The following is a 22,670-nucleotide window of genomic DNA, read 5'->3' on the forward strand; positions in this document are numbered from 1 at the left end:
CCTCCCATGTACGTACGTAGTAGCTATTATATATAATACCTTCAAACATTAAAGAACCCTCGACAGTATCATTTTTGTTCCCAATCGAAGCCGTGCAGAAATATCGACCTGAATGCTCTCTTTTTGCAGAATTCAGGACAAGGAGTCTGGTATCACCGTCCTCAAATTTCATGCCACCTTTGCCATTCACAATTGCATGTTCTTTGCCCTCAACATCAATTCTCTTCCAAGAATACGAAGGAGTTGGTCTAAAAACACAACATTTATTAGGTACTGTATCTTACTGCACAGTATTTGATCTTTCTTACTTGATAACAGTGATATTGCCGTTTGAGTAAATGAAACAGAGCAGAATTTCACTTCATGCACCCACATACCTTCCAGCGGCGGCACATTTCATTGATATGGTGTCTCCCTCCTGAAATCGTTTGTTCTGCGGCAGCCTCGTGACAATCTTTGGCCCAAATTCTGTCAAGTTTGCTGCCGAACAAAGTTACGATAGATTTATTTTTTTTAGTTTATTTGAATCTAAAACTGTTAAATAAACATGATAATTTAAAATACAATAATTGTATTGTGGCACACGAAAAAGAACGTTATACATAACATTTCAATAACCACACTTACTTTTAACTATTTTGAATGTTGTTATTACATGCTCAGCGAAACCGAATTGATTCTTGTCACCGACTTTTGCCTCCATGCCGCATACCCACCCGTATTTATTAAATTGATCTGCATTTTCTTCAGTAAGATGCGAATAGAACAATGTTCCGTCATCCAAAACTATATAGTTTGGTTTGATCTCTAGAAACTTTGTCCCAGTTATGGCAGTCGATTTTCCCCATTTGTAGATTACATTTGAACCAGGTTCATGCTTTGGACATTTGATAAAATTTGCCTGACCAACAACGACATCTTCTGTCCGGTTTGAGGGGACGGTTAGGTCAAATTCCCCAGCATCTTTGACGTACAAAATAATATGAAGGTATGATTAATGGCACGCCGAGTGAATGTGAACGAAAGGAGAAATAATCAACTATGGGTGATGAATAACAACTGAATCACCCGAAGAGATATGTATCTTATATTATTTGAATCTTTACAGTGACATGGGTTAATATATAGTAAACAATTGAGCTAAATGGGATTGCAGAAAAAAAGGACATATTAAAACGATATTATTATTAATTATTCAACATGTGACGTTTTGTATGCAGTTTTATACAAGGTCGAAAATATCATGAAAGATGACCCTTTTTAGCTGCATAGCATCTAAGTGCTAAGATTTTCTGCAGGTAGTACTTACAAGTAAATTCAACTTTGACTTCTCTTCCTTTGATTGTTCCAGCATTTGTTACCATCACAAACTGGTATTTTCCAGCATATTTTTTGTCTTTAGTTTCTGGCATCAATATTCGTTGGTCATACTGAAGAAATTTTGGCTCAGTTTTCCATGTGATCTTTTTGTCATCTTTTAGCCAATAGTAACTCGCGGACGGGACATCGTTTGTTTTCACTACCAATCTTTGAAAATTATCCGGGAAGGTGTAAACGTCGTCGGCATCTTTGAATATTTTAGGAATTTTTTCCTGCCCTAAAAAGTTGTTTTTTCTACTAAGTTAACTAAACGCAGTTTAAAGCAAGATTTGTAATATATAGATTGTTATAGATTTATAAATAAATTTACACTCTAAAAACTGAGAGCTTCGTGCCTTCTCCAGCAGGCAACAGATTAATTGTTTCCGTATGAAATTTAAATGCCTGTTCGCATTTTATGATTATCCTATTTCCATTCATTATTTTAAACCACTAGATTCAATTGTTAGAGGGTATTTTGTTAGGTATCCTGTAAACAAATGTAGACGAATGAAGGATGTTCTCACAATGAAATAGTTGATCCACGGACCACGGGGTTTCTGAGCTCAACATATACAAGTATGTAAGACTTGAAATGTACTTACCAGAAACTAAGGCCAGTGCAAACAGAAGCAACCAAATCATCCTCCAGTTTTGTAAGAACAGATAAGTCAGAGTTCAGGGGTTCTGAAGATAGATTTAAGAGTACAGTCAAACTTGTTGAAGTGACACCGTATCAGTGGCCACCCTTTACCCAGCAGATGCGGAAGAAAATTTCCTTAGTACCTCAAAAACAGCTTTTAGACTCGATTTTTCAATGTTTTCTAACGGAATTTAAACGCACGTCAGCTACCACACCATGGAAGAAAACTCGTTATTATTGCCAAAAGAGTTCAAGAATTTCATGAGCTTCAATGGCAATGCACTAATTTCCGTAATCAAAATATCATGATTGATATAGTCACATTAATTCATTACCAGATCCTCGGGCACACACCTGAAAATCACCGTTGTCAGCAGAAGCCAACAAAACGACCAACCCAAATTAACCGTGAAGGTCACAGATTATTATATTATTATAACAGAACAAAAAATATTACTACATATTCTTATTAGCAACTGCAGGTCCAGACATTCGATTGACAGATTGAGAGCTTTCTGATCTCTTTTGACTGTATATATATATATATATATATATATATATATATATATATAATTATATATATATATATATATATATATATATATATATATATTGTTCCTACATGTAAACATGAATATATGAATATACACCCCCTCAAAAAAAAATTAAGCCGTCTAGCTACGGTCCTGAGAACGAAAGGTAAATTTTCGCCAAAATAAAATGTGAATTAAAGCATACTAGTACTGAACGGCTAACATCTACATCTTTTCCGAAATACTTTCAATAATAAGCAAATTTCAACAAAATTGAATTTTAGCAATATTGGACAAACCGGTTGTCACATAGGTATTGTTATGCTAGTTGACAAGGAAGAACTCACTGAAGAACCAATATAGATTCAAGTTCAGTATTGTCCATTGTGATGTTTATTTTCATATATGCAGCAAAAGAATAGAAAAAAGGAAATAGCTAATTGTTGCTCAAGCCAATATCTTAACAGGAATTAATAATGGTCACAAGTATAGTTTTGCATATCCTCATTTCATTTGAACTGATTATACAAGACCCCAAATGTGTTCCATTGTGCACAGATCATCGCTTGTTGATTATTGTATACAGATAGTTTCTTCAGTATTGGGCAGCTTCTCCAGATAGGTTGTACTGATGATATTTTATGCTTAGGGCATTAGGACATGCTATAAACGACAGTGTCATATATGATAAAAATCAGTTTCAAAATCAGTTTCTTTTGCACTAAACAGATAATGATTTGAAGGTCTATTGATCTACAAATACGTATTAGCCAAACCCAATGTGATATTAAAAGGTCAATAAATTTAGCCTAATGCTAAAAGAACATTTATCATTGTCCTAACAAACATACCTTATATGTCCAAATATCAAGAAGACTTTAACTTTCAACTATTAACTTTTTGTAGTTTTGGTGAGATTATAACTTAAGTTAAACTTTTGAGCAAGGTTATAACTGAACTAAAGGTAAAATCAGATTCTTCAATCTTCTAAATAATGCATAACTGTAAAGTAGACCTTGAATAAATTACAATCCGAAATCACAAACCAAACTGTTCCTGTCAAAACAATCGACAGAAAAATGGGAATATTCCTTCAATTTCCCCGCGAATGAACTCATATTCGCGTAAAAAACGTATCTAACGAACCATTCTTTAATAAAAATGAAAGTTCTTTAAAAAACGTGCGGCTAAACTGCACTCCTTCCACAGTCGTACCACCACTACCAAGGAAGGAGCTTTTTAAAAAATATATACGCAACGCGTACATGTGGGTATGATGGTATCCTGACTATATCCTCTAAAAAGCACTACCAGGCTGCGATAAAGCTAACCCTTGGCAAAAAATACACGCACAGTTGTGGAACATTTCGCAAATCAATACTTCTTACAATATATAAGAAAATTATTTGAAGTTCTGGGCAGGGTTAATCTACAAGTTTCTCATCTTTATTTATCATAAATACCCATAAGAATTTCTACAGTTTCTTTGAACATTCTGTTCGATTGATCATCCAGTTCTCATGGAACTATAAACATTACAAGCTTATATACGTCAATATACAGACTAATTATAATTAGCCTTAGAATCATATAGATTAGCTTAAATAAACCAAGGTCACTAGCTGCATGGAAGTATATGTATCCTGCATTAACCAGAATATTTTGGCAAAACAACTTATACCAAAATGTCTTTAAATTACTATAATGTATAATGTATAATGGAATGTTTTATGTTCACTACAACACTTTAACTCGTAACACGATATTTCGTATATTAGCGAAGGTGGCATGTGGTCTGTTAAGGCCATGTTACACGGTGCAATTTTTCTTACAAATTAGTGAAGAGTCTTCAAAATGTAAGTTTAAGGAACGACCATGGAGTGTGATAAACACAAAAGTTTTGCCAAATTTACATCTCTCAAAAGTAGTAGATGTTGTATTGCAAGTCCATGAAAAAGGAACGTGTAACACCGCCTTTATACCAACGTATAGCTTGATGGGAAAGAATTTCCGGCAAAGCTTCAGCCTGGGGCCAGTTGTATAAGACTAGTTAACTTTTAACTGTAGTTAAGGACAGAATTGGCCAATCAGAGTCGTGTATTTCGGAGTTAACTAGGATTTAACTATGCAAAATGTAGTTAAAGAGTTTTATACAACCAGCCCCTGCAGGTCACGAATATTACATTACGCAAAATTTACTGTCACATTGAGAGACATTGCTTAGGAGTAGGAGTTGAAATAAAAAAAATCATCTAAAAAATTTCAGCTACTTTTTTTTATAAAAATGTATATAGTAAAGAATTATGTCCAGTATCCACTATTTAGTGTGAAAAAATCCTCGAGCAAGCCTTAAAAGCTTCCTTAATTCACATTTGGAATGGCGCTGTTTTCACTAAAGGTATATACTGTACAGTTAAAAACGCCCTCTTTTGGCGTCCATTTAGCCGTAAACATCTTCCACAGTCCTTGACCATAACTTGAGTCAATGAAACCACCACTTAACTTTTCTTTACCAAAGTCAGCTATACAAATTCCGGTTCATCAACAGCCTTGTTGTGTCTTCTGTCATCATTATATGCGCCAATCAAAGAAGCCGCGTCTTCATCAAAGCGATCTTCTCCGTAATCGTCTAAGCTGTCACGATCTGGATCACGGTTTGGATCGGAGACTCCACTGTCTTGCCTACTTATACCATTACCGTTTGGTCTAAAATGGGAGGGAAATGAGATCTTAAGCAACAGTGGTAGTACACGTGGTATGATAGCGAGTAAAGATGCAACAAATCAACGACGCAGACGTAACAAGAAAACAGCCGCTAGTGTTAGGAACCCAAAATCAAACCAATTTTATTTGTTCTTCGTACATAAGGCTCTAACATTGTTTGAGTTAGAAGTGTATGATTTTCATTTTTGTTATAAAAACGTGAAAATCATGACAGTATTACTTCATGTTGATTTCCTAGCAAATACACGGCGGAGTATAGCAAACTCGTGCATGTTCTCAAATTTTCCACGCGGGCCCTCTAAATTCCGGACCCCTGAGGCATTTGTTTGGAGGGTGACCCTCCAGACGCCTTCACCCCCCCCCCACTCCAACCGCCCTAAGCATACTGGTTATTTTATCTGTTATATAGGGGTATAATCTAAATTTCTATAAACATTTCAACTCTAGACAATAAAATAAACATAAGCGTTTCAAAATGCTGCAGCCAACCTTGCTGGTTTCATCGGATACATGTTGTAATCTGGTTCTTCGCCAACGTCCAGAATTCCAGCTCTCTTTTTCTCACGTTTACCAACTTTGAAAAAAATACGCATATGTTTTAATCAAATGATACATTTTGAAAAAATGGCATTATATTTTTGTTTTAAAGTAAGGTTAGGAGAATCGAGATTTTCTGATGCTTACCAGGATACCTCTCGCCTCTCTTTCTTGTGATGAGTAAAGCAATGAGAAGCAAGATGAGGAGTAGACAGACAATAACCACCATCGCCACGAACCATGAACGTTTGTAAATTGGGCTGCTTTGAGCTATTGCTGGAAAAACAACAACTTTAAAGTTAAAATATACACATATAAAAATTTTTCTGAGCAATATCACAAACATTGTTATATTTGTGCTGTGTATTTGAAACGTGATTGGTTAATTCATTCGTAGTCACACGACTTTAAATGAATGCAATGTTTCCCGCCAGGGAAACAAGTGAAAAATTGTTGCCCACATATTGTCATAACAAAGTAAAGTGTTTTTTTAAATGAAATTGTTGTGTAACATGTATGTTTTTGCGGTTCCTAAATAACAAAGCACTTAATGTACACTACCTCGGGAAATAGCGAATTTTGTTTTCCCTCGATTCTCAATGTTTCTCTTGACTTCGTCTGAGAAACCATTCAGACGCTTGGAAAAACAAAATTCACTATTTCCCTCGGGAGCATACATTAAGCGTACAGTGTCTTCGTGTTACTTACGAGTTTCACCCTCCTCCTGTCCTGGTTTCACAGTTTCAATATCGCTCGTTTCACTTGGACCTTTTTCGTTAACAGCAAACGTCGATATTTCATATTCCTTATCATTATCTAGCCCGAAAATCTCCACATAGGGTTTGCTGTTTGGCCCGTACAATGGAACAGGATCTGTTTCATTCCAATCACCTCCATCTAAAATTATCAGATTGGACGTTGAAGCATATACTGTATAAAATGAGGCATTCAGTAAGACCGTGCCTATATACAGATTTAATCACTGTGCCACCAACGCATGCATGGTTTATAATAAATTATTTTATTTTGCGTTCTAAAATGAATACTTTGCCAGACTGAAATATGTTTTAGTCCGTGGGCTAGGTAATTTAGCCTTCAAATTAAACTTTCATTTGCTATATTTACGATTGACAAACGATTGAATTCTATTATCTGACCTTTAATACGGTAGCGAACAATAAATTTTTCTGGGAATCCTCCTGATTTATTTCTTCGGAATGTCACGTTTACTCCATCTTCTCCGATGCCCTTTACTATAGGAATCTTAGGTTTGCCAGGAACTAAATTTAAATTCCAATATTGAGAAATTAGAATGGATTATACTCATTACAACAGATTAAGTATTTAACAGATTAAGGATTAAGATATTTACTATCTTAAAATGTTGTCGCAGAGAAGGCATTTATCAATTCTATCTATATCTTCACCATCTTTTTAAGCTCAGTTTTGGTAAAAGTTCCATCAACATATTCGTTTGACGACACCAGAGAATCATTGATCATCTACTAAACTTTACATAAAAAACGAACTTACGTATAGGTAACTTGGTTTGAACATGGTATCTTTTTTTCAGCCCAAATCCAGCGGCAGTCTTTGCTCGGACAGATACAACATAACTTTTGTTTGGTTCCAATCCACCGAACGTGTGCTCCATAGAAGTCGGACCAAGAGTTACGACCTTGGGATCAGCGTCCTTATCAATTTCTACTTCATATCCAGTAATCTCGCCATTAGGCTGTTTAGGTTTCTTCCAAAAAACTTCGACAAATCTCGCAAATGCTTCAACTTCGACTTCCGGGATACCTGGCAAGTCTGGATCTGTTTTGTAAGATGTACTGGCTTCTGGGCCTCTGCCCCCGCTGTTATAACCGTATATAGAGATTCGATAGTTTGTGTATGGGAGAAGACCGTCTAGGCGAGTAATTTTCGTATTCCCGCCAATAACATTGCGCACACAAGGACTCTTTCGATCACAATCATTTGCGCTAATAGATCGCCGCGAATCTGAGGCTTCCGAGTCTGTGTAGTATGTGATCTATAAATATAATAAACAGCACGGTGAGGCATACTGTATTGTTACGTCCAAACCTAAAGGTTAACCCTAAAATGTCAAAAACGATACACCTCTATAGCAGAGATACTAAACAAGAGGGGGATATTAAGCTGATACTTGCTCAAAATAACAAGGTACTCGATCCAACGGTAGTAAATTACTTTAAAAGACGTCCCAGACCACAGTTATACCGGTGGCTCCGGACGTATTAAAAATAATAAAAACTCAAAAATAAATACAAATACATAGCCGCCGAATAGAAGTCCAAACGCTATTAGAAAACGCTGTTTCCTTTACGCTTTTACGTACATGATAACCATCGACACTTCCTCTCTCTAATGAAATTGCTTCCCACTCCAATACAATATATGTGGCGCCAGACTCCGTCACAGTTAGTTTAGTAGGAGCAACTGTTGGAGCTGTAATGAACATAAACATGATAAGAAAACCTTGCACGTCCACAATTAACGCAAAACACATTTGAATGAAGAAGACATATTGAGAATGGAATATAAAATATAAACCATACGATTCATACAAGATAACGGTTAAATGAAACTGGAAATCTTTGGACTTCATTTTTCAAATAAATTTACAGTTTTCTCCTGCTGCTTACTTGGAATTTCCTTTTGAACTTTTTACATGCAAACATCATAAGGTTTATTACAAGCAAAACAATGGTAGACAGAATGAGAGACATGCGAAAGATATAGACGAAAGAACAAGAGATAAAGAACAATAGAAAAAAAAGATTAAGGAAAGATAGACGTACCATTTTGTCCAGAACGAGATTGCCCGGTACAGTATGGTCCAGCGCCGACTTTGTTTACTCCTTGAATCTGAAACTTCCACAGTTGATAATACCCAGCATTAGGAACTTCAAATTCTAATTGGACGGGATTGAAAGTTTTGTTCCGACGTTTTTCAGGTGATGCATCTGGCCAATACTGCAGCAGGTAGCGAAAAGATTCACCGTTTCGTTCCATTAATTTAATTTCCTGTACAAAATTAAGACCCGAAGTTAATTAAGTTGAAAAACACCAAGGGATATGGAAGTGTATACACAATACGGCTTGCCATCTTATACTGTACCTTCCATTTCAAGGTCAATTCGTTCGCTTTTCCTGGTATAGCTTCAACCGCAGGACAAATGAATGGTGCTAAATGTAAGAAAAGTGAAATCACATCACGAAAATAACAATCACTGAGGTATATACACTAAGAGCCCAGCCCCGTAATCTAATTTTTGAAACTATAGCGAGTTGCGAAGCCAATCAGAATGCAGCATTTCCAATATTACTCCACAATCGTTTACCAATGAAAATTTTTATGCAGCGAGTTGCGCAGCTGATCAGAATGCAACATTTGCAGTATTCGACAACGTTTTATTAATGAAAAATATTTTCGACGCTTCTATAACCCAACAGCGACTTAAGATATTACCTTTCTGTGGGGTTTTACAGTTCTTTAATTCCGTAGGTTCACTTGGATCACTTTGGCCAATTGCATTAAACGCTAGCACACGAAATCGGTAAGAGGTCCAGGGCGAGAGACCTTTGATCGTTTTTTCTTTCAAATTTGGATCGATATGGTCGCTTTCATTTTTATGCCACTCCGTATCATAAGTGGTGGCCGTCTCTATGATGAAGTGTTTGATTGGATCATAGTTGTTGCCCGGTATATTCCATGTTAACTTCGCGGAGAATTTGCTGCAGTCTCCTTCGATTTGCACTTTATTCGGTGCCTCAGGCGGACCTATTAGAATACATATAAGATCATGACTAAAATTTAATTCATAGGCGCAGGGGCCCAAACGTTTGTGAGGAGGTCGAACGGAGTGCCGCTTTCATATTAGCGGAAACAATAAACTTGTCGGACACCTTTTACCAACCTCGTATAACAACTTTCGCAGAGCTTTTTTTTTCAGCATAAGATGGCTTGTCGATATATGCTATACATGTATACTTTCCACTCTGACGAACCTGCAAACAACAATTAAGATTGTCCTAGGTTGAATAATGCAATATTTCACTTTAATACTGGACAATTCTGAACTTCTAGTATTGTATCTAACTCGATTATCTACAAGGTTAGGGTTAGGGTCTACCATATTTGGGCCACTGGATTTTATAAAATATTTCACAAATATTCTTTTTTTATACCTGCGCATTGAGGAAAACTAAGGAATGAGCGTCATCAGACCAAACAATGGTATCATTGAGTTCAATATCTTTATCATTGTACTTCCACTTGTATTTGATTGTGGCCCTAAAGGAACTGTCTTTGTCACCTGCATGGAAAAAAAGTTTGGAAAAAAAAGTGTAACAATGCGAGCTAAAGCAAAAGAATCAATTTGAAAAATCATATACTGTTCGCCCGAAGAAATCATATACTGCTTGCCCGAAGATATCTTATGTAATTTTTAATGCTACATACAGTAACTAATCCTTATCCAAAACATGTTCCCGCCATAACACCAAAACACTCATCCAATCAAGTTGTATTGTCAACACATGGAAACCGATTAGGCAAGATATGAAGGATCAAGGCCCGGCCACACACAATTCCCATAAAAAGCAATAGAAATAATTGTTTATATAGAAGTATTAGTGTACCTTCAGCTTCGCATTTCAATTTAAACGATTCCCCCTTTTTTGCGATGACATCGTTCGGTTCCGAGATGAAAGTGACTTCTCCAACAACTTGAACAATGATCTTCTTTACATCTTCACCATAAAGATTCTTAGCTTTACATGTATAATTGCCTATATCTTGTTTCTTCACTGGGTCTATAAATAAAATGTACAGTAGTTAAGGTAATGACAATTTACGAAACCGTTTTGCAAAGCAATGCTGGGGCTGGTTGTACGAAGACTAGATAGCCACCGGATATTCGTTTTTCAGCCGTCAAAAATTGGTTGTTGTTTGGTACATATTAAATTGGAGCTACTTCTTAAAGATTGTCTTCAAGCACTTTTGCAAAAATTACTTTCCGGTGGATAGAGCTATCCAGTCTTTAGTTCAACCGGCCCTTAACTTTTGAGTCACCACTCGAGGAATCGTATGCCAAGTTATGCATATACATGAGGAATTGTGTACTTACGAACGTACCCATTATAACCAACGTAAACCCTTATATCTACAATAATGATATACCTATGACAAGATGTTCATTGTTAACCAGTGTATATCGCGAGAAAGATATATTTATCTTGACTCCATCTTTCTCCCACGTGTTTTTAGCAGCAGGAGCAGCTTTAGCATGACATTTAATCGTCCCTTTCGCCCCCAGGAATAGTGTTGTCTTGCCAGTGTTCATGTTGAAGACAGGTTTCTCAGCTACATTAACAAATAAAATTTCACAGTTTTAAATAGAGATCCCTTTTTACAGAAAAAAAACTGATGAGGGAATAATGTTTTGAAACTACCTTAAAAGGAATCCGAATCCGTATCAGGGACAACGAGGAACCTACCTTGAACATCTAAATATGCAGTTTGATAGATATTGTCCATGGTATTCTCAGCTACACACTGATACATGGCAGTATCAGCTTGTGTCAAATTTGGAAAAGTAATTGTCCCTTTATCAATTACATGCGTCTTGCTGAATAATAAAATAAAGGTTCGGTCAGTGACGCAACAATAATGATAACGTTCATTACGTTTTCATCACCTCCAAATGACAAATCATGTTTCCAAGTCTGTAACTCCATGCATGTATCTTTATTGAGTCATAATTACAAATTCAAATACCCTAAAACAATCGACTAAAGAACTACATTGACAGGAACTTATTGTCGTCGAATTTTTATATGAATCAAAATGCTTCCATGTTGTTCAGATATGAAAACACATTAAAATTTGCACCTTCATTTCACACGGGTAATTTTCGTTAAAGCTGCGTATATATTGTAAACTATATTGTACCTGCTTTGGATTTGATCACCATTTTTATACCATTTGTATTTCGGCGCCGGGAACCCCGTGGCATTGCATGTCCATGAATGACTGGTATAGATTGACGGCTCCACAGATTCGATGTCCTTACCAACCCATTTTGGTTCAACTGTTAGAAAAAATGAGTCAATGAAGCTTTTTCCCGCAAAGTACAGTATTTTTTTTTGTATTAATATACCCACCGATAATAAACATAGTCTTCCCATGTACGTACGTAGCTAATATTTAAGAATTAAAAAACGAGTCGCGTGCCTTTATGGTGTAATAATGCACGATGGGGGAATGTTGGGAGAATACGAGAGAAGCTTGTAAAAGCTTTACAAGCTTCTCGAGTATTTTTCCAACATTTCCCCGAGTGCATTATTGCACCATAAAGGCACGCGACGAGCTTTTTTAATTCTTTTATGATATAAGAAGAAATTATAGGGCAACAACAAAATTTATTTATTTGATCAATAATGAAATTCTCCTTACATGTTATTTAAGATGTTGCTTAGCAACAAAAACTTCAAAAGCCAGAAGCGTGCATTATGGCCTCACAATGCACGCGCGGTAGCCAATCAAATTGCTCGTTATATCATACTTATATTATAAATATAAATGTACCATACCTTCAAACGTTAAAGAACCCTCGACAGTATCATTTTTGTTCCCAATCGAAGCCGTGCAGAAATATCGACCTGAATGCTCTCTTTTTGCAGAATTCAGGACAAGGAGTCTGGCATCACCGTCCTCAAATTTCATGCCACCTTTGCCATTCACAATTGCATGTTCTTTGCCCTCAACATCAATTCTCTTCCATGAATACGAAGGAGTTGGTCTAAAAACAGAACATTTTATAGGTATCTTACTGTACAGTATTTGATCTTTCTTACTTGATAACAGTGATATTGGCGTTTGAATAAATGAAACAGAGCAGAATTTCACTTCATGCACCCACATACCTTCCAGCGGCGGCACATTTCATTGATATGGTGTCTCCCTCCTGAAATCGTTTGTTCTGCGGCAGCCTCGTGACAATTTTTGGCCCAAATTCTGTCGTGTTTGCTGCCGAACAAAGTTACGATAGATTTAATTTTTTTAGTTTAGTTGAATCTACAACTGTTAAATAAACACTATAATATAAAATACATACAATAATTGTACCGTGGCACAAGAGAAAGAACGTTATACATAGCAATTCAATAACCACACTTACTGTTAACTATTTTGAATGTTGTTATTACATGCTCAGCCCAACCGAATTGATTCTTGTCACCAACTTTTGCCTCCATGCCGCATACCCACCCGTATTTATTGAATTGATTTGCATTTTCTTCAGTAAGATGCGAATAGAACAATGTTCCGTCATCCAAAACTATATAGTTTGGTCTGATCTCTAAAAACTTTGTTCCAGTTATGGCAGTCGATTTTCCCCATTTGTAGATTACATTTGAACCAGGTTCATGCTTTGGACATTTGATAAAATTTGCCTGACCAACAACGACATCTTCTGTCCGGTTTGGGGGGACGGTTTGGTCAAATTCCCCAGCATCTTTGACGTACAAAATAATATGATGGTATGATTATAACAGCACGTCGAGTTAATGTGAACGAAAGGAGAAATGATCAACTATGGGTGATGAATTACAACCGAATCACCCGGAGAGATATCTTATATTATTTGAATCTTTACAGTGACATGGGTTAATAAATAGTAAACAATTGACCTACACATAAGTGGGATTGCAGAAAAAAAGGCCATATTAAAACGATATTATTATTAATTATTCAACATGTGACGTATAGTCTGCAGTTCTATACAAGGTCGAAAATATCATGAAAAAAGATGACCATTTTTAGCCGCATAGCATTTAAGTGCTAAGATTTTCTGCAGGTAGTACTTACAAGTAAATTCAACTTTGACTTCTCTTCCTTTGATTGTTCCAGCATCTGTTACCATCACAAACTGGTATTTTCCAGCATATTTCTTGTCTTTAGTTTCTGGCATCAATATTCGTTGGTCATACTGAAGAAATTTTGGCTCAGTTTTCCCTGTGATCTTTTTGTCATCTTTCAGCCAATAGTAATTCGCGGACGGGACATCGTTTGTTTCCACTCGCAATCTTTGAAAATTATCCGGGAAGGAGTAAACGTCGTCGGCGTCTTTGAATATTTTAGGAATTTTTTCCTGCCCTAAAAAGTTGTTTTTTGTACTAAGACTAAACGCAGTTTAAAGCAAGATTTGTAAGATATAGATTGTTATAGAAATTTACACTCTAAAAACTGAGAGCTTCGTGCCTTCTCCAACAGATTTCCAACAGATTAAAATTTGTTTCCGTATGAAATTTGAATGCCTGTTCGCATTTTATGATTCTCCTATTACCATTCATTATTTTAAACCACTAGACTCAATTGTTAGAGGGTTTATTGTTAGATATCCTCTGACCAAATGCAGACGAATGAAGGATGTTCTCACAGTGAAATAGTTGATCCACGGACCACGGGGTTTCTGAGCTCAACACTACAAGATATGTAAGACTTGAGATGTACTTACCAGAAACTAAGGCCAGTGCAAATAGAAGCAACCAAATCATCGCCCAGTTTTGTAAGAACAGATAGCTCAGAGTTCAAGGGTTCTGAAGATAGATTTAAGAGTACAGTCAAACTTGTTGAAGTGACACCGTATCAGTAGTGGCCACCTTTTACCCAGCAGATGCGGATGACAATTTCCTTAGTACCCCAAAAACAGCTTTTAGAATTTTTCAATGTTTTGTAACTGAATATTTAAACACAACTCAGCTACCATACCATGGAATAAAACTCAGTCAATTTGGCAAATTGTCAAAAGATACGTTATTATTGCTGAAACAGTTCAAGAATTTGTTAATCTTCAATGCACTAATTTCCGTAATCAAAATATCATCATTGATAGTCATTTACACTCTAACACAGTGCCAGATCTTCCGGAGAAGTAGGGGGGTTTCAGTGGCGAGAAACACCCACACAGCTGAAAATCATCGTTGTCAGCAGAAGCCAACAAAACGACCAACCCAAATCAACCGTGAAGGTCACAGATTATTATATTATTATAACAGAAAAAAAATATTACTACATATTCTTATTAGCAACTGCAGGTCCAGACATGCGATTGACAGATTGTGAGCTTTCTGATCTTCTACATATAATCATGAATATATGAATATACATCCCCCCCCCAAAAAAAATTAAGTGGTCTAACTATGAAAGGCAAATTTTCGTCAAAATAAAATGTGAATTAAAGCATACTGGACTGAATGGCTAACATGAAAAATCTACATCTTTTCCGAAATACTTTCAATAATAAACAAATTTCAACAAAATTGAAATTTAGCAATATTGTACAAACCAGTTGCCACATAGGTACATATTGTTATGCTAGTTGACAAGGAAGAACTCACTGAAGAACCAATATAGATTCAAGTACAGTATTGTCCATTGTGATGTTTATTTTCATATATGCAGCAAAAGATAAGAAAAAAGGAAATGTGGCTTGTTGCTCAAGCCAATATTTTAACAGGAATTGATAATGGTCACAAGTATAGTTTCGCATATCCTCATTCAAACGGATGTCACAAGACCCCAAAGGTGTTCCATTGTGCACAGATCATCAATTGTTTATCATTGTATACAGATATTTTCTTCAGTATTGGGCAGCTTCTCCAGATGGGTTATACTGATTATATTTGATGCTTCAGGGCATCAGGACATGCTATATAGATTCAATCATTTCGTCAAAACACCTTTTCAAAAAACGACAGTGTCATGTATGATAAAAATCAGTTTCAAATCAGTTTCTTTTGCACAAAACAGATAACATTTGAAGGTCCATTGATCTATAAATACGCATTACCCAAACCCAATGTGATATTAAAAGGTTTAACAAGGATATTAAAAGTTTAGCCTAATGCTCAATGAACATTTATCATTGTCCTAACAAACATACCTTATATGTCCAAATATCAAGAAAGACTTTAACTTTCAACTATTAACTTTTTGTAGTTTTGGTGAGATTATAATTTTAGCTAAACTTTTGAGCAAGGTTATAACTGAACTAAAGGTAAAATCAGATACTTCAATCTTCTAAATAATGCATAACTGTAAAGTGGACCTTGAATAAATTAGTTTTTAACATTATCAAAAATGATAATATATGGGGGAAACTAAAATATTTGCAGTATATTTTAGATATATTTGTACACAAGTGTAGTATATATTATTAAATGTGCCTAAATTTGACAAACTTTAGTTAAAAAGCAAATATTTTTAAAATTAAAAAGCCACACAAGTCACAACTACTTAATTATTTATAATAATGAGGGTTTTCCTTATTCAGCCTATCAGACAGAAGGCTGGTGTCACTTAAAATCCATATTAGAGGAAAATCTTATTATTTTGGAAAACAATTTCACCTTATCTATAAAATGCCCAAGTGTCCTTTAGATAAAACATGATAGTAAGTGATCAAAAGATATTTTCCGTATTTTTCCCTTCCACTAAAAACAAACAGACCCAATTGGAAAATGGTTTTACCTTGAAGATAGATGTTGCGATTTTTTTCTGATAAAGAGATGCAATTGTTCTTTTGAATTGCATAAAAACAAAACCAAAACAAAGCCTTTTTTGTCTTGAGCAAAACATAGATTGAAACGAGAGAACGTATATGTTTCTGGGCTGACGGAATTTTAAACGATTATAATAGATATAAAAATAACGAATTTCCTCAAGAAGGTTTAACGATATCATTTTACAAAAAGAGGGCTAAGATTCGATTTGTATTAAAATATATATAGATATTCAAAAACACGTGGGATGCGGAAAACGTTTAAACCAAGAGCAAAACTGCTAAATATTATACGCCTACTTGCCTAGCCCTTGGGAGGACAAAAGCATATAAAGTTACCGGAAACCAAGACATAAAATGTTGGCAACTGTCTTTGGTTTGTTTGGTCTTTCATTTTTTGGAAAATAAAGCTCTAATGTTATTTATGCCAAAACATAGAATTTCCGTCCTGAACGATATTGTGGTCAAGCTACTGAAATGTTTTTATTTGTTACTAAATTATTTATGTTCAAAATATTAATGATATATAAAATGCTGGTCAGTCGGAACAGCATGACCGCGAGGGCACATTATGAAGTGTTTAAAGTTACAAAGTTTGTATACTTGAAAATATGTTTGAGAACAGAAGAATACTTTTAAAATAGCTGACAAAATTGAAATAGGCTTTTGACACTGGTGTCAGTTTGAAGAGTTCTGAAAGAGACTCGTTACACTTCGAATAAACATTGAATTGAATAAATTTTCGAATATGGATCGTTTTACATCGGAGTGGTGAAAGCTGAGATTAAAATAATATGGTGGCAGTCTAAACTATTTTTACACACTATTAAACGTTAAAGAACCTCAGAACCATGCTTTTAAAAAGTTTATGTAATACCAGCGGGAGACAATTCAAATGAAGCAATCTATATTGCATTCGGTTCATGGCAAAGTTCCGAAAGTATAATATTAATTTATGAAATGGAAACAAAATGTAATTTCATGCGCGGTATTTCTTTCACTCCGAAACAAAATACGCCCTTTTCCAAAACATAGCTAAGAAGAGGCTACGGAAGAGCTACGAAATATATCTTGGTGTTAAATTTTGCGAAATTTAAAAAGATGAGTAATGTTTGTAAACGTGACACAAGATCGGACTATACTGTAATATATGGAATATGGCATCAGCCATACACTGTAATATTATGGCAACGACGAAAGCCAATTCGATACTCGACACAAAGTGCTCAAAATGTAACAAGTTTAAAACTAAAATGCGATCTAATAGCTCAACCTGATCCAAATATAGACGGCGCCAATATAGCTACGATAAGCTACGGAGCTACCTAACAACCGGTTCAAAATCATGTCCAAGTTCATGGCAAATCAAGCTGAAATATACGGTAAGAACCACACTAAACCGAAGTTTACTGTGGATTGAGTTATAAAATCAAGAATAAGAATTGAACTATTGAAGTAGCCTTGTAATCATAACCCGTTAAGCTTTCGGTGTTTGAATCATATTCAAATATCCAATATACATTAGATAAAAAGTTTATGCGATCGAAATAGTATTGATACAGAAATATTGTTGCGTATTTACCTTCGCAAATCAAGAGTATATATTCGCTGTCCTTTAGCCTTTTTCGATATCGATTACACTCTCTCTAGCCAACAAAAGCGAAACAGCAGTGGTTCGTTAATAAATCGGGACAAAATTCTTGTCAGGCTGTGCGACGACGCTTATCTGTAATAATTAAAATTTTGGGATTGGCATGCATAATTCCCCCACGTGATTTTCGAATGTTTACGTTTGGATCAGGATGTGACGCGCGGACGCGCTGTGTTTTGTCATGGAGATTAGGCGATTAGCATGAAATATAGACGGCAGAATTCCAAAACTGGACTCATGATCGGATTCAGGTTTCTGATATGAAAACTCTTTAAGTACTCAAAGCATCTTTCCTATTGAAGGTTTTTAGTACAAAAACCGCAAACGTCGTTTATTAATATGATATTCTTCAGTCCTAAGGTCTGGTTCTTAAATGAGGGCGAGGCGACCCAGCATGATCAGTCGGACCAGGTTTCCCGTTTCCATATATGACCGAGTCAATTCCTTGAATCAGTAGTGATCTATATCTACGGAAGAGCATGTATGTTGCTTCGTCATATATTAATGAAAAATTATGGAACTTATTCAGGTTAGTATTGTATGGTTATAGGGAAATGTGAATCATTCTTCCTTATACCAAATTGATCGGTGATATTCCGAATTCATTCTAGGAAAAAAAAGAAAATAGAAAATTGCACTAATAGGAAAAGCCTTTGTAGGGAGAAAACGAAAATGTCAACGCAATTTGTATAGCAAGTTATGCTGACAATGAGTGGTACTGTTGACTAAATTTGTAATATCGATGGTCATGGCCTGTGTACAGTACAACGTGCATACTGGAGCGACATGTATGACTCCTCGTTGTGTGTAATCTCCTATTTGCATGGCTGTTACCACCAGTTACCAGTCCATGTGATCAGTCTTAATTTATAAATCCGGTTTATACTTTGCACACGCGGGTTACTCAAAAACTTGCGTCGTCAACAATGGTTGCCTTTCTGACTCCATCGCCGAAATTATTTTTAGCTATGACTTATTCATTTGCATAAAATATTAATTATATTTATTCATTGCTATCAATGCATGTCTGTCTGGAAAAGTCTGTAAGCATTTCGATAAACGGAAATTAAATTGTAAAGAAGAAAATTTTAGTTTGTAATAAGTACTTGCTGTACGATAAACATACATCCGCGATATTCGAATTCTACATGTTTCATTTAATCCTTTCACTTCATTTCAGTTATGTTTTTCACCACGTCCAAGGCTCCAAATATTTCGATTCTACCGTTTTCATTTTCGGCCAGTATACTCTGTTTGATAATTTCGGAATGATTCACTGTCTTGAGGTAATGAGTGAAATGGTATTTTGCAGGTGAAACCCATCAACTATCGGTTCGAAATAACACGAAGCCGTTTGTCATGACTATGGGTAGGTGGGGAGCGGGCAGTGGCAAGTTTATCAACAAGTTTATTCGACTAATGTTTCACTGAGATGGAACTCAGAGGCTTCCACTTCAGCTGTAAATGTAATTAGGAATTCGGTGAGCTGCGGATATAATAAATAAAAGAATAAGATCCAGTTTAACGACGAGAGAAAAGTTGAAAGATTAATGCCTGTAATTCTAAAAGCTTACTCGTGGAGACATTACGACGTGATTAAGATCTCACACTCAATGAGTTTGAGTTAATTGAGTATGAGTGGGCTTTTAGAAAACAGGCGTAATTCCTCAAGATTTACGGAGAATTTAATATCAATAATGAAAACAATAGTTGTATAGGACGCTCAAAACACTCCATCCCGCATAATTTAGAGATTACCATCCAAGATTCATAGGTCCTCCATGGATGGTTTCAATCCTTTTTGGGAGGGGATGAGTAGAGAGGTCGGTGTATATTCAACTATTCGTTTTGCCCGACGGATTTCCTTTGTACGAATATGCGAATATGATTATATGAATATATGAATTATGAGTATATGAATATAGCGTGCATCCAACTCTCACAACTCGGCAATTATGAATTATTATGTAACAAAATTAAAAAATCAAAATTCCCGGAGAGTACTGAGTACAGACAAGACAAATAGGCTTAAAATTCTATAGAGCTCGTTCTCTTAAGCCCCGTTTACACTAGACTCGATTTATCGGCACGGCACGGCTAAAATGAGTACCCGTGCTCATTTCATTCGTGCCCGGCCTTTGTTTTGGTAGCCTGAACACTATTAAAATTGAACACGGGTACCTATTTTAGCCGTACCGTGCCGATAAATTGAGTGTAGTGTAAACGGGGCTTTAGACTGTATAAGCGTTCATACAAATCACTATTAAGAATTCGCCCGACTGGATCCAAAATTGCCTGGACTTCTCTTTATGGTGTGTTTCTAATCTGTGAAATATGAAACCACTTTTTGGCTTAGGCTAAAGTTTGATGTCTGCTATGATGTGTGATATGCTCATGCCAAGCTCGTGATCTGAGTCATTATCTCTCTCTATCGTTTTACAGGATTAATATCATTCCTTTGACCGGTGAAGCCAGACAAATGCGGCGTCCGGCTATTTCGAGTGCTTTTGCGTATAGGAGAAACCGAGAAAGCAAACTGCAAATATAGATGTTTCTAGAACCTAAAATTCTTATTCGGGTCATGAGCGACGTTTTCGCAGAGCGCGTCAAATCGCGGCGTTTGTACACAGGGACCAGTTGTTCAAGCCCGATTAGCGTTAACCCTTGGTTAAATTTCAGCCTGCTGTTTCTGTTTCTGTATTTACTGATGGATTTCCTGTTCATGAAAGTGAAAAGTAAAATCGCTATTGAACCAGGTGGAATTCTGAAACAACGTTTGAACTTGATAAATGAATTGTTAAAGGTTTTATTTGTAGATTTTTATTAACCACGTGATCCTCGCTTCAAAGGTTGTTTCGAAACTTTTTCTTAAAGAGACTAATCAATGAAATTTATACTGACCATGATATTCATTGCTTGTAGAGGACTTAACTATAGGTCTTAAATTTAAATTGTAATTAATGTAATCATGCCTGCCTAAGAAAATTATAGGGTGCGGTGCGTTCTTCAGCTGGGAGTGGCTTTAAATAAAGCACTTTTCATGTACGCTGAGAGCTTTTTAATTAGAGTCGGGAATCTTGGAACCAAGATTAGATCTTTTTTCCATAACAAGCCATTTTGACCGTGAGTATATTATTATCGCGGCCCTGTCGTCGCTTTGAGCTTTCAGTCTAAGATTCACTTTTTTTAACTGATGAATGTCGATGACCGCAGATAATAATTTGGCTGAGGATGTTAGTGCACCCCTCGTACACTACTCCTGCCGTCCTGCTTCTGTGCATGACGTTCAAAAATTCAAAACGACAGCAGAAAATCAAACCTGCATGATTGTGAAAATAAAACGGCCGGATGGCCAATTTACCATAAACAACGATATTTGAGCTTGTTATATTTACAGACTGTCATATATCGTGCATGGTTATTCGCGTGACCTATAGTTCATCCGGTAAATACTGGGTGCAGATGTAGTTTATCAGGTAAACAGTTTATCCGGTAGATCCTCATCAGTCCTATAAGTAGAACATCATCCGGTAGATCCTCGTCATCCTCCTACTGATAAGTGCTAACGCGGAAAATACTGCATGAATGGATTTTTTGTTGACTGAATTTCTTACAACCTTAATTCTACTATACTTCGGTCTACTATACTTCAGTTTCAATATTCAGATTGTACTGATTTAAACATTCAGTTCTTTATCCATGCATGCGTCCGCGTCCCGCGGTATCAGTTACTCATCAGCCAACAAAAATAGGAATATTGGCTTTGGGTTACAAAAGCTAGGTTTGTGTAACCTATATACTCGTTTGTATGCAGCGCAGAATAATGACAATAAAACCAACTCAAGCACAATGTATAGAATTCAAATATAGAACTCGGTATGTAATATGGTATAGAAACAGATAAAAAGAAATATAGAGAACAGGCTCATGAATTTTGCTTAACATATATATATATATATATATATATATATATATATATATATATATATATATAATATATATAATGTGTGTGTTATGCTTGACTGGTATTATACTGTCACGTAAAATTGGGTGTCTCATTGTTGATTGAAGCATCACTACGATGACTCATACAGTAGCTTTTCAAAGGTTGATGTCATTCAGTAATCACAAAGCGGTCACTCTCGACAAAGTCATATAATGATTTTCTTCAGACACCGCATTTCCAATTATCACTGCATGGTGCCCCATAATACCTCACCAGGAACAATAATATATACGTAAATTAATAGCTATTTCTGGGCAATATAGAAGCGTTTTGTTGTCCTTTCTCGCTTGAAGGCCTCGGCACTGAGATAAATGAGATCAGGACGATAGACTGTGAGCGTACTATACATGCATGTATGTCACTATTTTTCTTAATTTCTAGCTACGAATTTCTATAGAGCGAAAAGGAAGTAAATAGTGTTTGTACTACAGGTACAGAATGGAAATTACATGCAGTAGTTTTTTCTTACAGTTCTGAATGAATTTGAGTTTATCCATTGCAGATATATATGCATGTGTTATATATTTAAAAAACCCAATGCAGAAAAGGACATGAAAACAACTTGATTCCTTGCATGACCAGGTGTTATATTGTTATTCCCCTTGGAGTAATTGCTCGCGCACGT

At 35.9% G+C, this 22,670-nt stretch overlaps 2 protein-coding genes across 2 annotated transcripts; both read right to left on the minus strand.

Moving 5' to 3' along the window:
• Positions 1 to 610: 610 nt before the first annotated feature.
• LOC114541919 lies at positions 611 to 2,161 on the minus strand. Its single transcript, XM_028561712.1, has 3 exons — positions 1,965 to 2,161; positions 1,310 to 1,597; positions 611 to 963 (listed from the first exon to the last, which is right to left on the minus strand). The coding sequence occupies exons 1-3, from the start codon at positions 2,002 to 2,004 to the stop codon at positions 611 to 613; spliced, it is 681 nt and encodes a 226-aa protein (XP_028417513.1). The 5' UTR covers positions 2,005 to 2,161.
• A 1,804-nt stretch (positions 2,162 to 3,965) lies between these two features.
• LOC114541908 (fibronectin type III domain-containing protein-like) lies at positions 3,966 to 18,122 on the minus strand. Its single transcript, XM_028561705.1, has 22 exons — positions 17,971 to 18,122; positions 14,343 to 14,424; positions 13,694 to 13,981; positions 13,005 to 13,340; positions 12,751 to 12,853; positions 12,418 to 12,626; positions 11,777 to 11,915; positions 11,323 to 11,453; positions 11,006 to 11,188; positions 10,465 to 10,638; positions 10,012 to 10,139; positions 9,741 to 9,831; positions 9,293 to 9,604; positions 8,942 to 9,009; positions 8,622 to 8,847; positions 8,159 to 8,268; positions 7,330 to 7,831; positions 6,954 to 7,076; positions 6,505 to 6,693; positions 5,944 to 6,072; positions 5,749 to 5,833; positions 3,966 to 5,241 (listed from the first exon to the last, which is right to left on the minus strand). Exons 2-22 carry the CDS (start codon positions 14,380 to 14,382, stop codon positions 5,058 to 5,060), a joined length of 3,750 nt encoding a protein of 1,249 aa, XP_028417506.1. The 5' UTR covers positions 14,383 to 14,424; positions 17,971 to 18,122; the 3' UTR covers positions 3,966 to 5,057.
• Between the last annotated feature and the right edge of the window lie 4,548 nt (positions 18,123 to 22,670).

Source organism: Dendronephthya gigantea, unplaced genomic scaffold, assembly GCF_004324835.1.
Source record: "Dendronephthya gigantea isolate DGI-Jeju-01 unplaced genomic scaffold, DenGig_1.0 000321F, whole genome shotgun sequence".
Classification (NCBI taxonomy): Eukaryota; Metazoa; Cnidaria; class Anthozoa; order Malacalcyonacea; family Nephtheidae; genus Dendronephthya; species Dendronephthya gigantea.